Source organism: Lutjanus erythropterus, chromosome 20, assembly GCF_056507025.1.
Source record: "Lutjanus erythropterus isolate fLutEry1 chromosome 20, fLutEry1.hap2, whole genome shotgun sequence".
Lineage (NCBI taxonomy): Eukaryota > Metazoa > Chordata > Actinopteri > Lutjaniformes > Lutjanidae > Lutjanus > Lutjanus erythropterus.
In genome coordinates, this window is record NC_139336.1 from 30913208 (window position 1) to 30934622 (window position 21415).

The 21415-nt window shown below is 40.6% G+C and overlaps 1 protein-coding gene across 4 annotated transcripts in view; it reads right to left on the reverse strand.

Annotated features, from left to right (window-relative positions):
• Positions 1-1265: 1265 nt before the first annotated feature.
• The window catches only part of znf618 (zinc finger protein 618), a 40370-nt gene continuing 20220 nt past the window's right edge, over positions 1266-21415 (reverse strand). For 2 of the 4 annotated variants that reach the window (XM_084746164.1, XM_084746163.1), the window contains exons 5-15: positions 18668-18757; positions 16280-16360; positions 15731-15820; positions 15234-15323; positions 13471-13560; positions 11967-12044; positions 9664-9708; positions 8808-8885; positions 4842-5012; positions 3299-4398; positions 1266-2326 (exon numbers count right to left, since the gene is read on the reverse strand). In XM_084746164.1, the coding sequence (XP_084602290.1) occupies positions 1778-2326; positions 3299-4398; positions 4842-5012; positions 8808-8885; positions 9664-9708; positions 11967-12044; positions 13471-13560; positions 15234-15323; positions 15731-15820; positions 16280-16360; positions 18668-18757 (2462 nt within the window). In that variant the 3' untranslated portion in view covers positions 1266-1777. The remainder of the gene's footprint in view (positions 2327-3298; positions 4399-4841; positions 5013-8807; positions 8886-9663; positions 9709-11966; positions 12045-13470; positions 13561-15233; positions 15324-15730; positions 15821-16279; positions 16361-18667; positions 18758-21415) is intronic. The other 2 variants (XM_084746166.1, XM_084746165.1) reach the window with 2 other exon arrangements.

The following is a 21415-nucleotide window of genomic DNA, read 5'->3' on the forward strand; positions in this document are numbered from 1 at the left end:
AATCCAGAAATCTCTGCACGTAAGAGGCAAGGCCCAAAACCAACATTAAATTCCTGTGACCTTCAACCCCTCAGGCGGCACTGCATTAAAAACTGACACTACATGGGCTCAGAAACACTTTGGAAAACCGTTGTTGTTAAAAACACAGTTTGTTGCTGCATCTACAAATGTAAGTTGAGAATCTGCAATGCAGATGAAAAGCCATATATCAACAGAACCGACGCAGGCTTCTCTCGTCTCAAGTTCATCTGAGATGGACTGATGAAAAGTAAAAAAGTGGTCTGTTGAGTCTGCATTTGAAATTATTTCAGGAAATCATGAACGCTGTGTCCTCTGGGTTAAAGGGGAAGAGGACTGTGCAGATTATTACCAGCGCTGACTTCAAGAAGTCAACATCTGTGATGGTATGAGGGGGTGTTAGTGCCAGGATAACTGAGCATTACAGGGAATGAAAAGAAAGGAAAGGCGATGTAACACAGTGATAAACGTGACCCTGTCCCAACTTTTTCGGAACATCGTTGCAGGCATCAAATGAAAAGAGTGTAAATTTTCAAAAATCAATAAAGTTGATCAGTTTGAGCACGAAATCTATTGTCTTTGTACCGTTTCCAACTTAACAGAGGACAAATATGATTTGCAAATCATTGCATTCTGCTTTTATTTACCTTTTACACAACATCCACGCTTTTTTTGAAATTGGGGTTGTAAAAAAATATATATATCTGTGAAGAAAACTCACCCAAAAGCTTGATTTTAATAAGTTAACTTCATGATACTGGCCCCTTCTGTGCAAATCTAGCCATTTGACTTGCATATCTAGCAGCATAAAGACCTCTAGAGTTAATTTTAGGAAGAAAACAAACCATTGGATGATTTTTCTTTACCATTTATAACATCAACAAAAAGGAAAGCATCATATCGTTATTAATGTTTTATCAGCTGCTTTTTTACCCCTTTCAATGAAAAATGCATGCGGCGCAGTGCATGCAAATGATCCACAGCTAAATTTTTTTAGGCCACTGAAGCAACCGTCAAATTAGCTGCAATGATTTTGCTCTCAGTTGCCTGCCTGACAATCTCCCATGATTGAATATGCTGAAAAATATAACTTTAAGTGACACGTGAGAGTAAATTATAGACCTGGTACAGTTAATTGTCAGAGGTGCAATGGCAGTGAGGATTCACCGCTTGAATTTTTTTGTCATACACCAATGAAAATGGCCGCTGTCTGACATACTGTACATGCTACAGTACTTACTGTTATACATTTCCTGGACATGGAGCAGGATTGTTTTCAGAGGTCTATGACAGTAGTTTCAAGCAGAGAAGTCTAACTTTACCTGAAAATGTTGCCGTCCAGTGAGAATAACAGCATCATAGCCTGTAAGAGTTTAGTGATTAGGCTGGAGTAATTCAAATCACTGGCTGTGATAAGACTGAAACTCGTCCTGCTTACGTGTGCATCCCATACCGAGGGGGGGCGTACCAAACAGGACAATCTTTTGAGAGTTATCGTTCCACCCCTACATTTTGTCCACAGTACTTTACAACAGTCCTTTCTCCGTATAAAATATGTAAATAAGCCGTATTGTTTTATGGGTGTTTGCAACCTGTACAATGTGAGTTTCCTGTAAATATCTGTCTTGAGAAGTATTTAATGTCCATACACATTTAAGTTTACAGTTGGTCTAAACCTACAGTATATAAATAATAGTCTTAAGTCATTGGTTGGAGGTGAAGGTTTGGTTGGTTAGGGTTGGTTGGTTGGGTTTGTCTCCTAGCCCATGTTGGAGCGAAGGAAAATTAGTTTGTTCATCTCCTCAGTGGTTACCTGCTGCCGCCTCTTCATGGCCAGGCTCTGCTCGCACACTGTCACACACTCGCTGCGTATGCCCACAGCGGGCACGGCGAGGAGCCACAGTGCCAGGCGAGCGAGCCTGGGGAACTTCTCCCCCACCGCTGAGCTCCAGTACTGGAAGAGGTCAGGCGTGCCTTGGAGGAGAGGCTCGGCCAGGTACTGAAAAATCTCTTGCCTGACTTGGCTCTGACTGTCATCGTTACCAGACACCGAGCAGGATGAGGAGGTCCCCCTTGAGGTACCGCCGTTGTTTCCCCCTCCCTCTACGCGGCTTATTTTGGGGGTGGGTGGGCCGTCGGTGTCCCGCTCGTCACCACCTGAACCTCCGCCACCTGTCATACCTCCATCCCTGGTGTCAACAGCCATTTCACACGCACGAGAGATGATGTCTTCATGCTGGTAGGCCGGCACTGAACGCAGCTTGAGCTGTGGGTCCAGGACCATGGCAACCTGGTGGGCGCGTTCAACCTACAGACAGAGGAACATTTCAACAACACATTTTTCTAAGTAAAACCAGTTACTAAAAAGCATTTATCATGTATTCAGGCTCTCTTTATTAGGGCTGGGTACTGAATGCTTCTGGAATTAACAAATACTGAAAGTTTATTGTCAATACTGCCAGTTTGAACTGAAGTGCTGAACTTTGATTTCTTTGACAACCAGAGGAAACTTAGACCCCGTTTACATCTTGTATTAAAATGTGTTTTGGGTGATAAGACTGCAGTCAGATAGTGCATGACCACAAGAAAGTGCAAATGTAAATATACCCAAGACGCACTGAGGATGGATGATGATCTAATTGGCTAAACCGCCTCCAGAGGTGCTTAGGGGAACTCTGGGACCACATTAACCACAAAATGTGTCAATGTAGTGTGAGCGTAAAAGCACAGGTTTGGTTGGGCAGAAATTCATAATAGCATGCGACTCAGTGCTGCCAACTTGGCCACTCTCACTAGATTTAGCTTTTCAGACGCTCTTAGCATGATTTCTCAAAGTATGAGTGAGCTTCTTCCACTCTTTCTCTCCGGATCTCTATATCAGGATCTGTAGCTTATAAATAAATACGTTTGTTTGAGCTTGTAAATATCTAAATAGCCTGAGTTAGCTTGAGCTTCTCTCACTCGTTTTTTATCCAGATCTTGGGTGTTCCTATATGTAGTCACAGACGTGCCATAAAAAATAATATGTAAAAGATTAAGAAAATAAATGTGATATCTACTGACTACTTTTATCAACTTTTGGAGGCAACCTTTTTCCATTGTAAAATTAGTTGGCAACACTGATCCCGATCAGATATACATGTGGACACTAGAAACACTAGAGACACATATTAATACTTGGTGTAAATGTAATCAAATATTTAGAAACAATCTAGACAAGAGACACATTTTAACGCAAGGTGTTAAGAGGGGTTTAATGGAAGCAATACTAGTTCAGTACCTTGAAGTTTTCCTTGAGTGCTTCAAGGAAGTAGTGGCAGAGTTTGCTAGCCGTGCCAGTTCCGGCCTCTCCAGCTTTGGACGTGAAAAACTTCTCCAAGCGCAGGTAGACGGGCAGCACCTGCTGCAAGGTTGGTCTCCTCTGGCTGCTCAGCTCCAGAGCTGCCAGACGCAGAGGTGCCAGCAGACAAGCCAGTGTCCCCAGCAGGTGCTTGTTGAGGCCTTGGAGAAGCGGAGCCGTGGACTTGCTGCGTCCGTAAGCCTCACAAATCTGTTCAAAGTGGGCATGCACCTGCAGAAGAGCTTCAGCCATACGATCCCAGCAGGGAGGAGTGGGGCACTGCGGAGGGCTGCTCTGCGTACCTTCCTCGGTTGTGCTTGCGGACGTGTTGGTGCACTGTTCCTCGCGAAGGGCCAGCGTGGAGGAGGAGGCGATATCTCGGCACGTTGACAGAAGCTCAGCCAACTCGTGAAGACCCCGAGCCTGGAGGCTGCGCTTCCCGAGGACAGCCTGGACGACTGCGCCCAGCGAACACCCGGCGCAACGCAAGCATATCCTGCCCCGGCCGCCGCCGCCAAGAGGCGATCCCGCAAATCCTGCCGCCCACACTCTGGGCTCCGAGACATACACGGTGCGAATGTCTGACATGACAAACTCAGACAGCACATTCTGCACCCAGTGGTGAACCTGCTCAGGCCCCTCCCTCAACTCGGCCTCCCTCACGCCGAGCACATAGCGCTTCAGTCTTGAGCCCTCCACCTGGTAGGCTGTTAGGACATAGCAAGCATCTGGGCCCGCTGTCTGGGAGTGGCAGGTGACAGCGATGCCAAGCGAGGCGTTGGAGCCCAGAGCGCACGTGACTTTGACTTTGACTTGGTTGTACATGCGGGGCAGCTGGCGCAATGCCAAGGCACTCATGTTGCCAAAAGCATCACGGGTGGAGTAGGCACCGTGACGAGCACCCGTATCCACTAGGGTCTGTGCCAACTTCAGGAAATCCTTGCTGTTGAGCACATTTAGCATGCTCAGATCTGAGCACATTACCCGTAAGAGACGCTCAGCCACCTGCTGTCGCTCCTTCTCAGGTAGTCCATTATTCTCTGCCAGCACAGACAGCAGATGGATGGATAAGAAGGCACAGCAAAACATAAAGATAATTAGTGTTAATGTTTTTTTAATTTGACATATTGGCAGAAAACATGCGGCGTCTTAGGAGGGAAAAGGAAATGAAGAAGCAGAGAGAGACAAAGACGTGGCAATACTACGGAAACAAACCTGACTTTGTTTTACAGACCGGATTTATTTTGAACTGGAATTGGAATTATCTGAATTTTATTCACTTGAAGAAGATTTTTATTGCTTTACCTAGAACCCAACATAAATGATAAGGTTGAACCTAGAATAATAATATAATAAATCATTTTTTCAAAGTGAACAATTTTCTAACAACACAATTTGCAAAGACTCAAAGGTTGCACAAACCTTTTTCATGCGCCCGTATTATACAGTAACTAACAGCGTGACAGCTGATGGCAGTACTTACGGCTGAGGGTGTGGTTTCTCTGGGAGAGACTTTGAGGCTGGATTTGTAGTTTAACTGAGGGAAGGGCCTGGGCCTGGACCTGAGCCTGAGAACCTCTCCACAGCTGGTCTTGAGGACCGGAGGCTGAGGAGGTTTTGGGAGAGTCCCCTTTGGTGTGGTTCTCGTTGTCCGCTGAGGAGATACAAAGATGGAACATCAGGCAGAGGCGACGATATTGTACAGTTTTAGCGCAGAGTGTGTATGTTAAGTGTTTTCTGGTGGAGAAAAATGTAAAGAATAAATTATGACACAAAATTAAACAAACAAAACGACCGTCAGCAAATGAAAAGACAATAATACATTACTTTGCCTCCCTGAGTCTGTCATAAAACAAAAACAAGCCGTGCAAGTTTACAAAAAGAAATTCCTCAGTCATTTCTCACAAAAGATCAGCTACAAATCTCGCAGGGTATGCCATAAAATGAAGTCAGTCTCACAGTAAACATCAAACTACAAAAAAAAACAAAAATTCCTCATAAATTATCAGCTAGAGTAAATATATTTTGTTTTCGCTGGTGAAGCCTGGATAACAGTATTTTAAGACTGTCCAGATGATAACTGTTTAATTCTGACTGCATGCAAGGACAAGCAACATGATTCATGCATAAGAGGGTAAACAAACTGCACTTAAGTCATTTATCAACTAAAAATACCAAACATTAGGTGGATACAGCTTTTCAAATATGGTTATTTGCTTGCTGTCCTTGCTTCCATACCACTGTTAACTGAACAAGAATAGGTTTTTTTATTTTTATTTTATATTATACACAAAAGGCTTATTTTCTCTTCTCTTATTTCTCTCAAAATTTATTCACAAATTTGTTTAAATCTGCATTGGCGAGCACTTCTCCTTTGCCAAGACAATCCATTCAACTGACAGATGTGGCATATAGAGATGCTGATTAAACAGCATGAATTTTGCACAGGTGTGCCTTAGGCTGGTCCCAATAAAAGACCACTCTAAAATGTGTCTTCTTGGAAAAAGGCATTTATCTGCCCCTCAAACATGGATGCAGTGCCATATATCTCCTTTGTACAGAGATGATCAGGTTCATTGTTGCCATTTGAATGGTCCACTTCTCTTCAATAGCTGTGCAGAGTAGCTGGATATTGGCAAGAATGGGAACATGCTGTCATACATGCCGATCCAGAGCGTCCCAAACATGCTCAGTGGGTGACGTGTCTGAGTATGCAGACCATGCAAGAACTGTTTTCAGCTTCCAGGAATGTCTGTACAGAGCCTCGCAACATGCGGCGGTGCATTATCATGTGCAACACAGGGCAGCTGCTGACCATTTAACTGCCTTAAGTGAAAACCGTTGTAAACACAGATAAACACAGGTTGTCACTGCATCTAAGATTCTGCCCTGCGAGGAGAAAGCCATATGTCAACATCTTAAAGAAATGCCACAGATGTCTCTGGGCCTGAGCTCATCTGAGACGGACTGATGGAAAGTGTAAAAGTGTGCTGTGGTCTGACGTGTACAAATTTCAAATTGTGTTTGGAAATCATGGACGTTGTCTCCTCTGGGCTGCAGAGGAAAAGGACCATCTAGATTGTTACCAGCACAAAGTTCAAAAGCCAGCATCTGTGACTGTATGGGGGTAAGTTCATGCCCATGGCATCATGGGCAACCTGCACATCTATGAAGGCCCCATTGACGCTGAAAGTTACACACAGGTTTTGGAGCAACATATGATGCCATCCAGACACCATCTTTGTCAGAGATGTCCCTGCTTATTTCAGCAAGAAAATGCCAAGACGCTTTCTGCACGTGTTACAACAGTGTGGTGTCATACAGTAAAAGAGATCAGGTACTAGACTGACCTGCCTGCAGTCCAGACCGGTCTCCCACTGAAAATGTGTGATGCATTACGAAGCACAAAATACGACAACAGAGTCTCTGGACTGTTGAGAACCTGAAGTCACAGATCAAGCAAAAAATTGGAATGAATTTTGCTTTCAAAACTTTTCAATGATTAGTGTCCTCAGTCCCCAAACATCTACTTAGTGTTGAAAGAAAAGGTAGTAAACATACCACTGTCCCAACGTGTTGCAGGAAGCAAATTCAGAATGAGTCTATATTTACAAAAAACAGTAAAGTTAATCAGTTTGAACATAAAATATTTTGCCTTTATACTACATTCAAGTAAAGGTCGTAAAGTATTTGCGAGTCATTACATCATGTTTTTATTTATGTTGTTATATACGACAGAACTTTTTTAAAATCGATGTTTGTCTCAAAATAATGATTTAATATTTCAAAAGAATGAAAAACCTACATTAAAAAAATGGAAAACAATGACTTAGTATGCAAGTCATGGGCTGTAATGGGCTTCCATACGATACAGAGGAGGAGACGAGTGTATGTAACATGGATCTATCCATCTGTTTCTAACCGCTAACAGAGATTTCAGTGTAGCTAGTTCATACACCTCACTGATAAACCACAGAATTCTAGAGAAACAGGAAGCTTCATGATTAAAAAAAAAGTTATGTTGTGTCAACACTTCTGATCATATTTTCACCCTCTCTCTTTCTTTTACTCGTGCTAAACTCTCATGTGCACGGGCTCTGCTGCAAGTCTGCATCACACTTTTTGCTTTTATTATACTTCTAGCATCCATGATGAGGCTGGTTTGGTTGCCTCGTAGCAGTGGCACCACTACAACATGAGGCAATGGTGGCGGATAAATGGCATGACAATGAGCCTCAGGATCCCGTCATGGTAAATCTCTGCATTTAAACTGCCATCAATAAAATGCACTGGTGTTCACTGTCTGTAGCTTAAGTCTGCAAATACCATAACATACCCAAATGGGGCTCTCCATAGATAATGCTGACAGTAGCAAGATGTTCACAAACACAACGCCGTACACACTGTCTGCCATCTGCCCGGTACAGGGACAACCGGGATTCACCTGTGAAAAGACCAGTTCTTCAAGTTCCAGACACCATCGAGGGTAAGCATTTGCCCAATGAAGTCGGTTACGACAATGAAATGTCAGGCCAAGACCCCGGTGAGGACAACAAACATGCTGATAAGCTTCCCTGAGATGTTTGTTTGACAGTTTGAGTAGAATTTCTTTGGTTTTGCAAACTGTGTGCAAGCCGTCCAGGTGGTTGGTTTCAGACAATCTGGTGTGGCTTTTTTTCAGCTGGTGTGGTTTACACGTGGTGTGCGATTGTGAAACCAGTTGATTGTACTTCCGAATTCTTAGAAACAACATGGGGATGGCTTATTGTGGTGAAATTAAAATTCATCTCACGGGAATGTCTGGTGAACACTGCTGCAGTCAGCATGCCAACTGCATGCTCACTTAAAACTTTCGACATCTGTGGCATTTTGTTGTGTGATAAAAACTGCACATTTTAGAGTGCCCTTTTATTGGAACCAGCCCAAGGCACACCTGTGCAATAATCACGCTGTTTAATCAGCATCTTGATATGCCACACCTGTCAGGTGGATGGATTATCTTGGCAAAGGAGATTTGCTCACTAATGCAGATTTAAAGAAATTTGTGAGAGAAATAAGCCTCTTCGTGCAAAGAAAAGGTCTTAGATCAAAGACACAAGTGTTGAGTTATATTTTTCTTTAGTGTACTTGATAAAATTATCACAGACAATGCAACTACTGTATATATACATGGCTACATGTATGATGTGCTAAAGCTGTCGCAGTAAAACATAAATGTATCCAGCAGCCTCAGAACCAGATCTGCAACAACCCTCATTACAAAAATACTGCACGTTTCTCGGAATTATTTTTGTATGCAAGAATTTAATTCCTATACACCTCAATAAACAATTAAGAATTACGTGTGATCATACAGACTTTCACATGCATTGCAGCCACTGAGGGTGTGTTCACATTTTGTATTCGTTTCCCTGTCGAGCTTATCATGCATTCATAGTCGTGGACTCACCAGCGTGGGACTGCATGTGCTCCAGCAGGTTGTTGTAGAACTGGAACTGGATGCCACAGGCACCACAAGTGTAGGGTTCTAAAAAATCACAAGGCCCAGAAGAGCGTTGACTCTTTGTCGGAGCAGAAAATGAATACACTGTACATCTGTACATCTACTATTATCTGTTATCCCTGATCTGTATTGGATCAGCAGCTCTGGAAGTCATTTATACCAAGATGTTGCTGCTTTTGTTATTCCTGCAGCACTAAATGACAATATGCTGCGGTATTTCTGAAAAATCGTGATGCCGTTTTTGTGTTACTTTGCAAATATTTCCAGCAACGTTTAAAAGTTGTATGTTGGGGTGTCCTTGTGTCCCAGGGGTTTAAAGGTGCTGCTGGTCATGCAATTACGACGTCCCCGTCTCCCCTCATTTTGTCTGTTTCTACTGTATCTATCTAATAAAGGCAAAACATAATAAACAAATGAATGTTTACAGCTTAAATTAAAAATATATTTTTTTAAAAACTGCAACAGCTTTTCTAACAATCTTTGTCCACCAAAAGAAAACTTTGTAACAGTATGAGTCAGCTTAGTTTTAAGTCATTACAAGACACGACTATGTCTGAACACAATGCAGATGTGGAATAAGACTAATGTTAACAATCCTGTTCAAACATTCCCGAGTGATAATGAAGCTAAATGCAGAAAATCTGTATAATCACAACGGATTATAGAGAAACTGTTTGCACCAAACATGACAGATTAACACAAATTGAAGCAGACCAAAAAAAAAAGACAAAAAAAAGGTGAAATGAGGAGGAGGCAGCATGCATATGTTCTGTTCTGAGCAGGAAGGTGGGGTTGGACTTACTCTGGGTTGTAGAGAAGGAGGTGGCCACCAGAGGGCTCGGAGTTCCTGTGGACGAGAGAACAGAGAGGGAGTGAAAACTACAGATACACGGCCCTTTTCTGTCATTCTTCCCCCCTTTTTTATTCAGTTGGTGCCCTTAGTGTTTAATGTTATTTTTATGAGGCAACATGACTTGAAATAAAGGGGATCTACTCATGATATGATTTAGTGCTGAACATTTTAATCAGTGACTATGATGTCAACTGTGTAAAATTTTGATATTCTGTTTATTACAGGCGAATATCGACTGACAACTCTAAACAACTTTCCCAAAACCATAAGCAGAGTGATGTGACGTAAAAGTGTCAAATGGGGGCAAAGAAGATAGAAAATCACGAGTCCAATAAAAATAAAAGAAGCAGTGATAGTAGTAGTAGAACCACACCCACAGAGTTAAAAGTTTACTGCCCAATTCTATTTCTGCTGAGGTCACTTTGTAAAAATGGAGCACACGACAGCAGCTCAGTTTACTGAGAGCCGAGCTAAATGCTAAAAGCGTGATCTAATAAAAAAAAAGAGCAGGTTTGAGCCTGATAAACACTGTGAAGTTCCCTGTTTCTTTTTCCTTTTTAAAAGTAAAACAGTTGCTGGGTAGGAGTTGATCTTTTGAAGTTAAGCACGGGAGATGTAAAAAGTACCAAGTAACAGTTATCATGAAACCCTTGAGGGGAAACAACCAGTTATGTTGTTGTCTATGGAAACTACTGACAGCGGAAAAGGCACCCACAGAAAGGAGAAGACATCAACTTTTAACCCAGACCCTTTTTTCCTCTAAGTAATGAGGACAATGACTCTTAAAGTTTGTCCAGTATCAAGCAAGACCACTGAAGCCGTCACCCCTGAAATGGGCTGCAACGTAATCCTTATGGCCTCTTCCAAACAATCAAAGTATGTCCACTAAAACTGGTAGTTTTGCCCCCTGAGATTGTAATTTAAGAACAAGAAAAATGACCAACATTATGGGAAAGATCCCTACAGAAACTGACCTTTTTCTTGAAGAGTTAAGTCCTTTCATTTAACCAACTTATCTAGCCTCAATTTAAAAAAATAAATACGTTTTATCACTGTAAAACACAATTCATTCAAACTCAACAGAAAAGAAAAAAGTAAACAAAATGTCTTGGCTCATCTTTCCTTTATTAGAACATTCACCAACTCTAATTTGGTTGAAATAATCCCTTATTCCACCGTGTTGGGCGTGAAAATGTTGGGTGAGGAGGAGTGAGAGGAAGGTTTGTACCAGCGGCGAGAAACACCAGAATATTTTCTCATCTTCCGTGGTGAATTAAGGATTTAATTCAACCAAACCAGAGCTGGTAATTGCTGAAACAGCGGAAAGATGAGCCAAGACATTCTGATTAGTTTTGTTTTGCTTCTGAGTCTGCTAGCTTCGGTGAGAGCAATAAAACAGCTGCTTCCTGTTGAATAAAGAGGATCTTACTCTTTAACAAAAAGATCTGTCTCTGTATGCTGTGAGACACTTCAGTTGACATACTATGGCAGTCGCCATCGCCCATAAGGATTACATTGCAGCCAGTTCTCTTAAATCTTCTATTTACTCTTAAAATTTCACAACCAAAGATAATGTCTGAAAATATAAACATCCTCAGGTAGTATTTTTTGGGTTGGGTGTGCTTTAACGAGGTCTAATTTGCAGCGGAATGGCAAAAAAGCCAACAAACTACACATCATCATCATAATCGGATTCAAACATTGCTGATTGGCTCACAGAAACTCGTGGCATCACCATTTTCCAGCTTAGCCCAAAGCAATTCAAACCAGCGTGACAGACAAAACAGCACAAACAGAAAACTAATAATGAGAAAAAAAAAAACAAGACTTTTGTAACTTTTGCAGACATTTTGCATTCGTGTAGGACAGCACTGCTCACAGTGAGAGGCTGATTAAGAAAATATGTTTTCAGGGCCTTTAATTACAAGTCTATTTCTGGGTTAGTGCCATGATGTGGCAGCTGTTGTCACAGCCAAAGGTGATCCAACATGGCATTCAACAAGGTCTCTATTTTCACGGTGTGAGTGTTGGATGGAATAATAATAATAATAGAGCTCTTAGACTTGAGTTTTATATAGCAACAATTGATGCAAGGTAGGTCACACACACACACACACCTCTTTACATCCCCTACCCGCCCCATCTCAATTTTCAGCCCGGGCAACCGAAAATACTTTTCACCATTCGAGCAGAAATGATACATTTCCACACAAATACACACATCCACATAACATAAGTGACTCAGCGCTCACCGCTTGAATTCTGCGAGCTGTTTGTGTCAACCAGACTAGACTGAATTGCACTTTCCAGTTTCCGCCTGAATGGACTGTCTGTAAGTGAAGACACAGGATAAACAATGAGCGGCATGCCCACGCCACATAACGTGGGTAATAATCTTAATCTAAGTTACAAACACACGCACACACAGCAGTTAAGATGGGAGCAAAGTCGGTGACATGCAATTTATTAATCTTAATTTTAGTTTGCTGCATGCAAATCAATCACGCTAACAGCCTTGACAAAAGGATCCAAACGTTCATATTACATTTAAATATGGGTTTAATTCCTCGTCTTCATTCCATCTTTTTGACCCACTTCTAAGATGTGAGTGTGTGCCATGCTTTAAATAGTTTCTTTATGGCAGAGAGCTTCTTAGCAGAAAGACTTTGGGGGGGGGGGGGGGGGGGGTCATGTACCACAAAATGCAGCACCAGCTCGGAGAAAAATCAAGGACTTACGACAGCTGGACAAACATTTTAGTGAGACAACAAAGCAGGAGATCATTTTTTAAAATTGTGTGCAATGTTCACACTGGACTACATGTAATTGTGAATCTCATAGGGGGAGAAAAAAAAAAGGGACAACAGCTTCAGTGAGACTAACATTTGGTAAGAAATTGGAGAATGTGTGTGCTCTGTATTAACTTTGGTTTAATGTTTTTAATCAGAACTTTAATGTGTTTAGGTGCTTGAGGCAATTAGAAAAAAAAAAAAAGATTCATAACAGGAAAAAAACGTTCAATGTATCATCACCTAAATTGTGCAATTAACCATTCACTAAAGGTTAATAGTTTCCAGCAGGGTTGCCACAAATACAGTGGCAAGGTGACCTAGAACCTTGCATTCAATCTCTTAGGGTTCTCTTAAACCCCGTTTCTACTGTGGCTCAGTGTAACACACTTAAACCATAGTGAGGCATGCTCTTATGAGACTCTAACACAACGCGGCTGTGATATTAACGCGACGGTCACTGGCCTCAACCCCAGCCATGTCAATATCATAGTGAAGCCATTGCATACCGTCGTTCTGACTGGCTGCCATTTTAAAAAAGACATTATTCAACAGCGCGGCCAGTGGGAGCTTTGTTTCTGCTCGTGTTCACTAGTTTGTTTTCCCACTTTATCAACATTAATTTCTGCTCGATTTTGACCGACTCATTTCCAGCGAGATCAGGATTTGTCACGTCGACACCCACAGCCATTACAAAGCATTCAGGTTCTACATCGCCTATGACAAATACAACCTATATGATGTGCAAATATTACACTTGGCTCGGAGTAAAATGTAAAAATGGTGCATGAAACTTTAGTGTGATAAATTTCTGTTAGTCACCATCCAAAGCAGGAACAACTGTGTGTGTGTGTTTAGAGTTTAAGCATTCAGATTATGAGGTTATGAGGCAAGCAAACTTTGCTAAGCATTCTACAATCAACAAAACTACTGAAAAAAATGTAAGATAAAAAAAAATTATGCTTACTTTTGATCTTACCAGTTTGGCTGTGGCCAAATTTAGTCATATCCATGCTACCACATTCCTGTACCCGTGATGCCTTCATATCAAAGGAGCCTACATCAAGATACAGTAGAGTCTTGGAGTCAGTTGTAGCTCACTTTAAAAACAAAACTCAAGATGCTGGCACTTCCTCCATAATTAGGGAAGCAAGATATGATTATTAAGTTCACAAAACCTGTAGATTATGCACACTTTATTATTCCATTCTGACCTAATCAAATGTAACTGTGATCACTGTTACAACAAAAACCAAGAACAGGTCTCACTCTTCATTGTTTTCCTAATAAAGTATATAGGTAAAAACGATTCAAATGAAATATTTTGACGATAATCTGTCAGATCAAACATTATTGTAGCCGATATAATTGCATATATTAATACAACAACCCCAGTTCCAAAAAAACTCAACCTATATTCAATTGAATGCATTACAAAGGCAAGATATTTAATGTTCAAAATGATACACTGATGCTTGCAATGTGCTCCAAAAACAGTTGGGACAGGGGCATGTTTACAACCGTCTTACATCATATGTTCTTTTAAAAACACTCAGTAAGCATTTAGGAACTGAGGACTTGAATTGTGGAAGTTTTGAAATTGAAATTCTTTCCTATTGTTGCTCAATATACAATTTCAAGCGCTCAACAGTCCAGGGTCTCTATTAACGTATTTTGTGCTTCATAACGCACCACATATTCTCAAGTGGAGACAGGTCTGAACAGCAGGAAGGCCAGTCCAGTACCCAGTTTCTTTTAATACGGACCAACTCAACTGGAAGACATGCAGAATGCGTCTTGCTGAAATAAGAATGGACGTCTCTGGGAAAGGATGTTGTCTGAATGGCAGCATATGTTGCTCCAAAACCTGTTTGTGCCCTTCAGCATCAACGGGGCCTTCACAGATGTGACAGTTACCATGAGTACTAACACCCCCTCCAGTACCATCACAGATGTTGGCTTTTTGAAGTTAGCGCTGGTAACAATCTGGATGGTCCTTTTCCTCTTTACCCTGGAGGACACGATGTCCTCGATTTGTGAAAATATTTTGAAATGAGACCTCAGCACACTTTTCCACTTTGCGTCAGTGCATCTCAGACGAGCCCGGGCCCCGAGAAGCCAGCGGCTTTTCTGGATAACGTTGATATGTGGCTTTTACTTTGCATGGTAGAGCTTTAACTTGCATTCGCAGATGCAGCAACAAAGTGTTTCCGAGCCCATCTTGTATCCTGTATACAATTAGGTGGTCAGATTTTAATGCCGTGCCGCCTGAGGGTTCAAAGGTCAGGAGCATTCAATATTGGTTTTCGGCAGTACCCCTTACATGCAGAGGTTTCTCCAGATTCTCTGAATCTTTTAATGAGATTATGGATTGCAGACGGTGAAATCCTTAAATTCCGTGTCAGTTGTGTGTTGAGAAACGTCGTTCTTGAACTGTTGGGACTGTATGCCCACGCAGTTTTTCACAAAGTGATGATCCTCACCCACTTATAAGTTTGAACATTAAATATAATGGCCTTTGTGCCTTATTCGGTTGAATACAAGTTGAAAAGTATTTGCAAATCAGTGCACTCCGTTTTCATTTACATTTTATACAACGTCCCAACCTTTCTGGAATTGGGGCTTAAACAGGCTATACTTGTAGTACAAACAAAGAGAAACTAAAATAGAGACTCTAGTTTCTGCTTAACACAGCTATGATTTCAAGCTGTAGAATTTAAACAGGCTCACCTATTGGGTTGTGAAGAGCAACATGCTCCTGGTATGGGTTAAAATACTTGTACTGCTTCCCACAGAACTCGCACACATAGCTCCCAGTTTCTGCAGACAAGAAAACACACAATAAAACCTTTGTTTTCATCTAAATCCATGTCAGTGATAAAAACCTGCATCATATCAATTAAGATCCAGTTTGTTGGATTAGTTTTGCTCAATTAAAAAAAAAGAAGGACAGAATCATTTTGTTAATCATGTCTCATTTCACTAGGGAGAAGCAGAAAACAAGAAGTCGTAATAGAGTGGAGAAAAGGAAGGAGCTGGTGATTCTGATCTGATCGTATCTTTTTCGACTGAAAATTCCCATCTGAAAGTTTACGTTTAGCAATGCCTCAACATCAGAGAACATAAAAAGACAGGGGGTCTCCCTGTATAGTGCGTGGAGGTTCACGCTATCCCCCCAATCAATTCAGTAGTAGTCATTAGTGCAGTGACAAGTGCAGGCTTCCCACCTGCGAACACTGCCAATTGTGTTTGAAGGGACACCCGCTGCCGTCGGTTGAACCCGCGGTCTCTGCGGAGGTGGGCGAGTGCTTTTTCCCCTGCGAAGGAGGACTTTTGGACTCATGTTCTGAAATCTTTCCAGTGTGGAGTTAGCTCATATGCTTAGTGTTACTTTTCTAACATGGATCATCACCATGACTTTAGCCATTACAAACTGTGTCCAATGCACTTAACTGGACACAGGTGGACTTCAAGCTGTCAAACTTTACGGCATGTTAATAACAATCAAAAGGAATGATGGATGCACCTACAATTTATTTAGAATTTTAAATGGCAAGTCTTGATTTCTGATTTTCCCGTCTAAATATCCATTGTAATACAACATGAAACAAACAAATTATTTTGAAATAATGACAGTGACTAATGATCCCAATATAATCTATTTCTTACAGAGGGTATAATTTGCTGCTTAAGCTACTGCATGTGTAATTTGTAATCTTGCTCTGTCATGATATATCTGTGGAACTAATTGAAAAGAATGCATCAAACAGTCTTACTTGGTCCAATTTTCTGGTAGGGTTCAACTGGTTCCTCCTCTTTAAGGCCATCCACAGGTAACACTACCTGTTCATAGGGATCTGAGAGAGAGAAGAGGAAGAAAGGGGAATTATTGTACTTCCTGCATTCAATTATTACACACATTGAACTTGCACAACTGCTACAGTCTCCTTAAGGCTAATGCACACCATCGCTGAACAGTTCACATCAAAACAGCCACGACTTGGGATGTTGTGTGAAACATAAATGAAACCAGAGTGAAAACAGAATGCAATGATTTGCAAAACCTTTCAACCTATATTAAATTGAGCACAGTACTGAGACAAGATGTGTTCAAATTGACTAACTTTATTGTTTTTTGTAAATATGCACTCATTCTGAATTTGATGCATGCAACATATTCCAAAAAAAAAAGTTAGTTTTCCATTACCTTTTAACAGTCTGTGAGCATTTGGGAGGTGAGGACGCTAATTGTTTAAGTTTTGAGAGTGAAATTCTTTCCGATTCTTACTTCATATGTGACCTTCAGGTGCGCAAAAGTCCGGGGTCTCTGCTGTCAAAGCCACACTGTGGTAACGCAGAATGTGCCTTGGCACCGTCTCACTAAAATAAGCAGGGACACTTTTCCACTGTCCGTCAGTCCATCTCAGATGACCTCAGACCCCAGAGAAGTCTGCGACATTTCTGGATGTTGTTAATATATGGCTTTCTCTTTGCACGACAGAGTCTTAACTTCTATTTGTAGATGCAGCAATAAACTGTGTTAACTGGTAACAGCTTTCCAGAGTGTTCCCAAGCGCATGTAGTAATATTCTTTAGACAACCATGTGGGTTTTTAATGCAGTGCTGCCTGTGGGGTCAAAGGTTACAGGCATTCAGCGTTGGTTTACAGCCTTGCCCCCTTACATACAAAGATTTCTCCAGATTCTCCAAATCTTTCAATGACATTATGAATTGTAGATGGTGAAATCCTGTTGCAAATGTTGCAATTGCATGTTAAGAAACAATCGTCTTTAACTGTTTGTTCACGGAGTGGTGAACCTCGAACCATCCTTACTTGTGACCGACTGAGCCTTTCAAGGATGCCCCTTTTATACCCAATCATGATATTATCACCTGTAACCAGTGGAACGTTCCAAACATATGAACCCTGTCCACTGTCCCTGTCCAACTTCTTTGAAACATGTTGCAACATCAAATTCAGAATGAGTGCATATACTAATAAAATAAATAAAGTTCATTAGTTTGAACATTAAATATCTTGTCTTTGCACAGTATTCAATTGAACATAAAACAAAAAAGAATTTATACTCATTGCATCCCGTTCATACTTTTGTTTTACGCATCGTCCCAACTCTTTTGGAATTGGCGTTTCAGTAACCACAGCCTTCATTATTCTGTCCTCTGATTAAAGTTAGTAAAATCACACAAACATTGATTTGCATTGAACTGTATTTTGACAGACCTTTATTTTGATATGTTGCAAGAGATATGCTTTGCATTGTGGGATTGGGGAACCGTGTTAGTAAATGAGCAGTGAAGCACAGACATCCACATGGCGAATGCTTCATCCATGTCCTGTGCTGCTCTTATGCCCTCGCGAGCAATGGCTGTAAGTTTTTTGGTTGTTTAATATCTTAGTTAACACATATAACTGACCTAATCTTACTTTATGCAGTGTTACTTTGTTAATATGCGAAATGACATAATTCATTACAGCGTTGCAGTGATGCTAATTTACAATGTTGCATGCTAATGCATGACAGTGGCTGCTATTAGCATCAACTGGCTGGCTGTAATGTAATCATACAGTAACAACTTTGTTATGCTAGCTAACGGATATTCTCAGTTTTTTGTTTATTACAGTTTCAATCATAAATTTCTGCTTGTCATACACAAAGATGGTTAATACAGGAGCAAGGAGCTTGGTTTCTGTTTAATTACATTAACAAGATCAGCAAGGTCATTCCACTGTTTACTTACATATTTATAGCTTTTCTACCTTCTTACCAATGACTTTGTATGGAGGGATAGTCTATAGTTTAGTGCTAGTAAGTATTTTTTTCAAATTGCAGTAAATTCTGAAATAGTGGGCTTTATTTACCTCCACTGGAGTGAGAGCTAGACTCTCTGAAAATACACTTTACCTGAGACAGACTATTAAATGAGCAAAGGCCTGACTCTAATAGCTCCCCATTTTCCTGATCTACTCCTCTTTACCATGCTACTCAGCTTTCGTTGCTGCTGCAGGAAGTAGAAATTCTGCAGCAAGAGGACGGTGTGAAATGGGAAATTCACTTATAAAGGGCTTTCTAGTTCAAGTCTTGGGGGTTTCAGAGAAAAAAAAATTGTCATGCAAACTATTCAAAAAAAAAACTCCTGGTTACCATCAACTGCATGCAGGTCACGGTGCTCCTGGAAGCAGCTGTAGTATTTATACTTCTTGCCACAGATGTCACAGGAGTAACGGAAGCTACCTGCAGATGAACAGATAGAGAGAGAGAGAGCAGTGCTGTTTATTTGTATCTGGCAGGCAGGCACACAGACAATGGATTTTACTGGCACTGACAACCAGTATTTTGTGCATCACTGAATCCAAAACCGCAAACTGGGTAGATAATAACCTAATAAAAATTAAAAAATAACAAAACCATGCTTTGGTGCACAGCTTAGAGTGCACCTTGTACCCTGAGGTGTTCCAAATGAGTATTTCATTGTGCCAAAGAAAGAGGAGCAGAGTTCTGCTTTTAGTCATTCTGCAGTAGGAAAAAAAATGGATTAATGAACAAAGAAATAAGATTAAAATACATAGAAAAGATTTGATTGCATTGGGAGAGACAGACAGAGGGAGGCTGAATGAGATTAGATAAACAAGACAAATAGGCACATGAATCTCTGAGGGAAAAGTGAGAGAAAAGTTAATAACGATTTGATTATTTTTCTAAGTAACATCTCCATACAAACAAAGCTAATAAAATAATGTAGCCTATGTATGCAAAATAAGTTAATTCAATGCTGCATTTTAAATTTGACAGCATTCAAATAGTGGTGTTTACCTTAACACCAACATCATGTACAGTCTGACATTAAACTACGACAAACTACCACTAAACTGAACACAGATTACCAGTAAAATCAGTTTTTAAGAAGAAATGAAGAACACCAATTATTCAGAATGAATTCAGTTTAGACTACATATGAGATTTTGTGTGTGAAGGTTGATTACAGATCAGATGCCAAATTAGACAATATTTTAACGGTTATTTATACTGTATTTGACTTTCCTCCTAACATTATTATTTGCTTTATCTGTTTATTTTTTAAGGTGACACTATGAATCTATGAAAAGAACCATTATTTTTTCTTATTTTTATTTCATTTTGCTTGTTGAATCTGCACACTGCCTATAATGTGGTGTTTAAACGTCTTGGCTTGTGCGGAAAAATAGCTGTTGCTGCAGTTACTTGTTATTAATGGGGATCTTCAATAAAATAAAACGATAAATAAATAAATAATAGCGTTATAAAAGTATAATATCAAGTTAAGTTCTTATGCATTAAAAGGGAAACTTTTATTTGGAACATGTCAGATTGTGCAAACATGACTCAAACTCAAACTTTGAACTGGAATACTGACATTAAATCATGCAAACGTACATTTCTGAAAGTGCATTGAAACAAAAAAAGTTGTCTGTTTCCACTGTAATATCGCTTCTTGTTCACACGGTTTAAAAGTTTATTAACCAAGTCTGTAGATGGCCAGGAGAGTGAAAGGACAAAGGATGCAGATTACTTGTTCTGTTTTTACTAATTTTATTGCAGTGGGAGGCATCGTGCAGCCAGGTGGCTGTTGACAAGAATACCTGAAGTGCCTCTTGGCACACAGCAGTGAAATCCTGTCTGAAGACAATCTGTTGCATAAACAGCATGGCACAGAGCAACTGTGAGACAAAACCTCCTTTCTCCTGTGGGTTCAGGTCAAATGTTCTCTACAAACGAATAATAATAATAAGAAGAAAATAAACATTTCTGACTGATGTTGCCCCAGCAGAGGACCCCTCACCTTGCACAAATGTTTTATCATTTAGCAACAGAGCGACAACTTCTGCATTTTTTCCTGTCCTTTCTGACTCTGTTAATTCAATCAGCTGCACAAAAACATTTCTAAGTCTGAAAAAATGTCTTCCTGATCTCTGTCAATGTTTTTACAGAACGATAACATCTGTCAAAATGTATTTTCAATATTTTGGAAATAGAGAAAATGGCTGTCCCAGAAATGTGATACGGGGGGGGGGGGGGGTGGGGGGGGGGGGCGAGCAGAGCGAAGCCAACACAGCTGATTTAAAACAACCAGTTTCCACTTCACAGCAAAAGGGTCCGTGCAATTTACACTTAATTGGCAACAAGGAAGTACAGCTACAAAAGCGATTATTAGGGTGTCTAACTGTAATTGCATTTATAACACCTCAAGGCTCTAATACTATGCATATTCTATAATTTACCCTGCAATTAACATGATTAAAACTATTTTGCGCAAATTTGTGGGTTCCTGGCATTTGTCAGTGTAATTAAAGCTCACAACATCATTGCTCCAAGCAAAGGTGAGGAGACATTCAAAATAAATCAATAACTCGGTAACACAAACATGCAGATAACTGGTTATGGATGCATGATCCGTGCAGCTTGTCTCCTTACTGTGATGTTTCCCTGCACTGGCTTTTACACAGCTGCACACAAACACTCCCGAAGAAAATAAGGACAGTTAAAAGACAATCTGCAGCCGCTACTTAAGTGCCTCTAAAAAAAAAAAAAAAAAGAGCCAAAAGCCCAAGATTTGACAACCTTGAACGTCCTCTGATTTGGGTGTTTCAATAATAGTTCAAGCAATTGGATGTTATATCCTGCCCACTGGTTTTGATGGATGAGCCTGGGAAAATCCTGCTTTTATTCAAATGAATATGCAAACTGGCATTTCATTTCACTTGATAAGCACAAAAAGCCATGACATACTTCACATTCAAATGCCAAAGTACAGTTTGCATTTTCATTTTCACGTTTAGGTTGCACGCCGTGTGCCAATTTAACAAAGCTGAAAATGCAAGATCCATTTTCCATTGAGTTTCACAACCAATATGA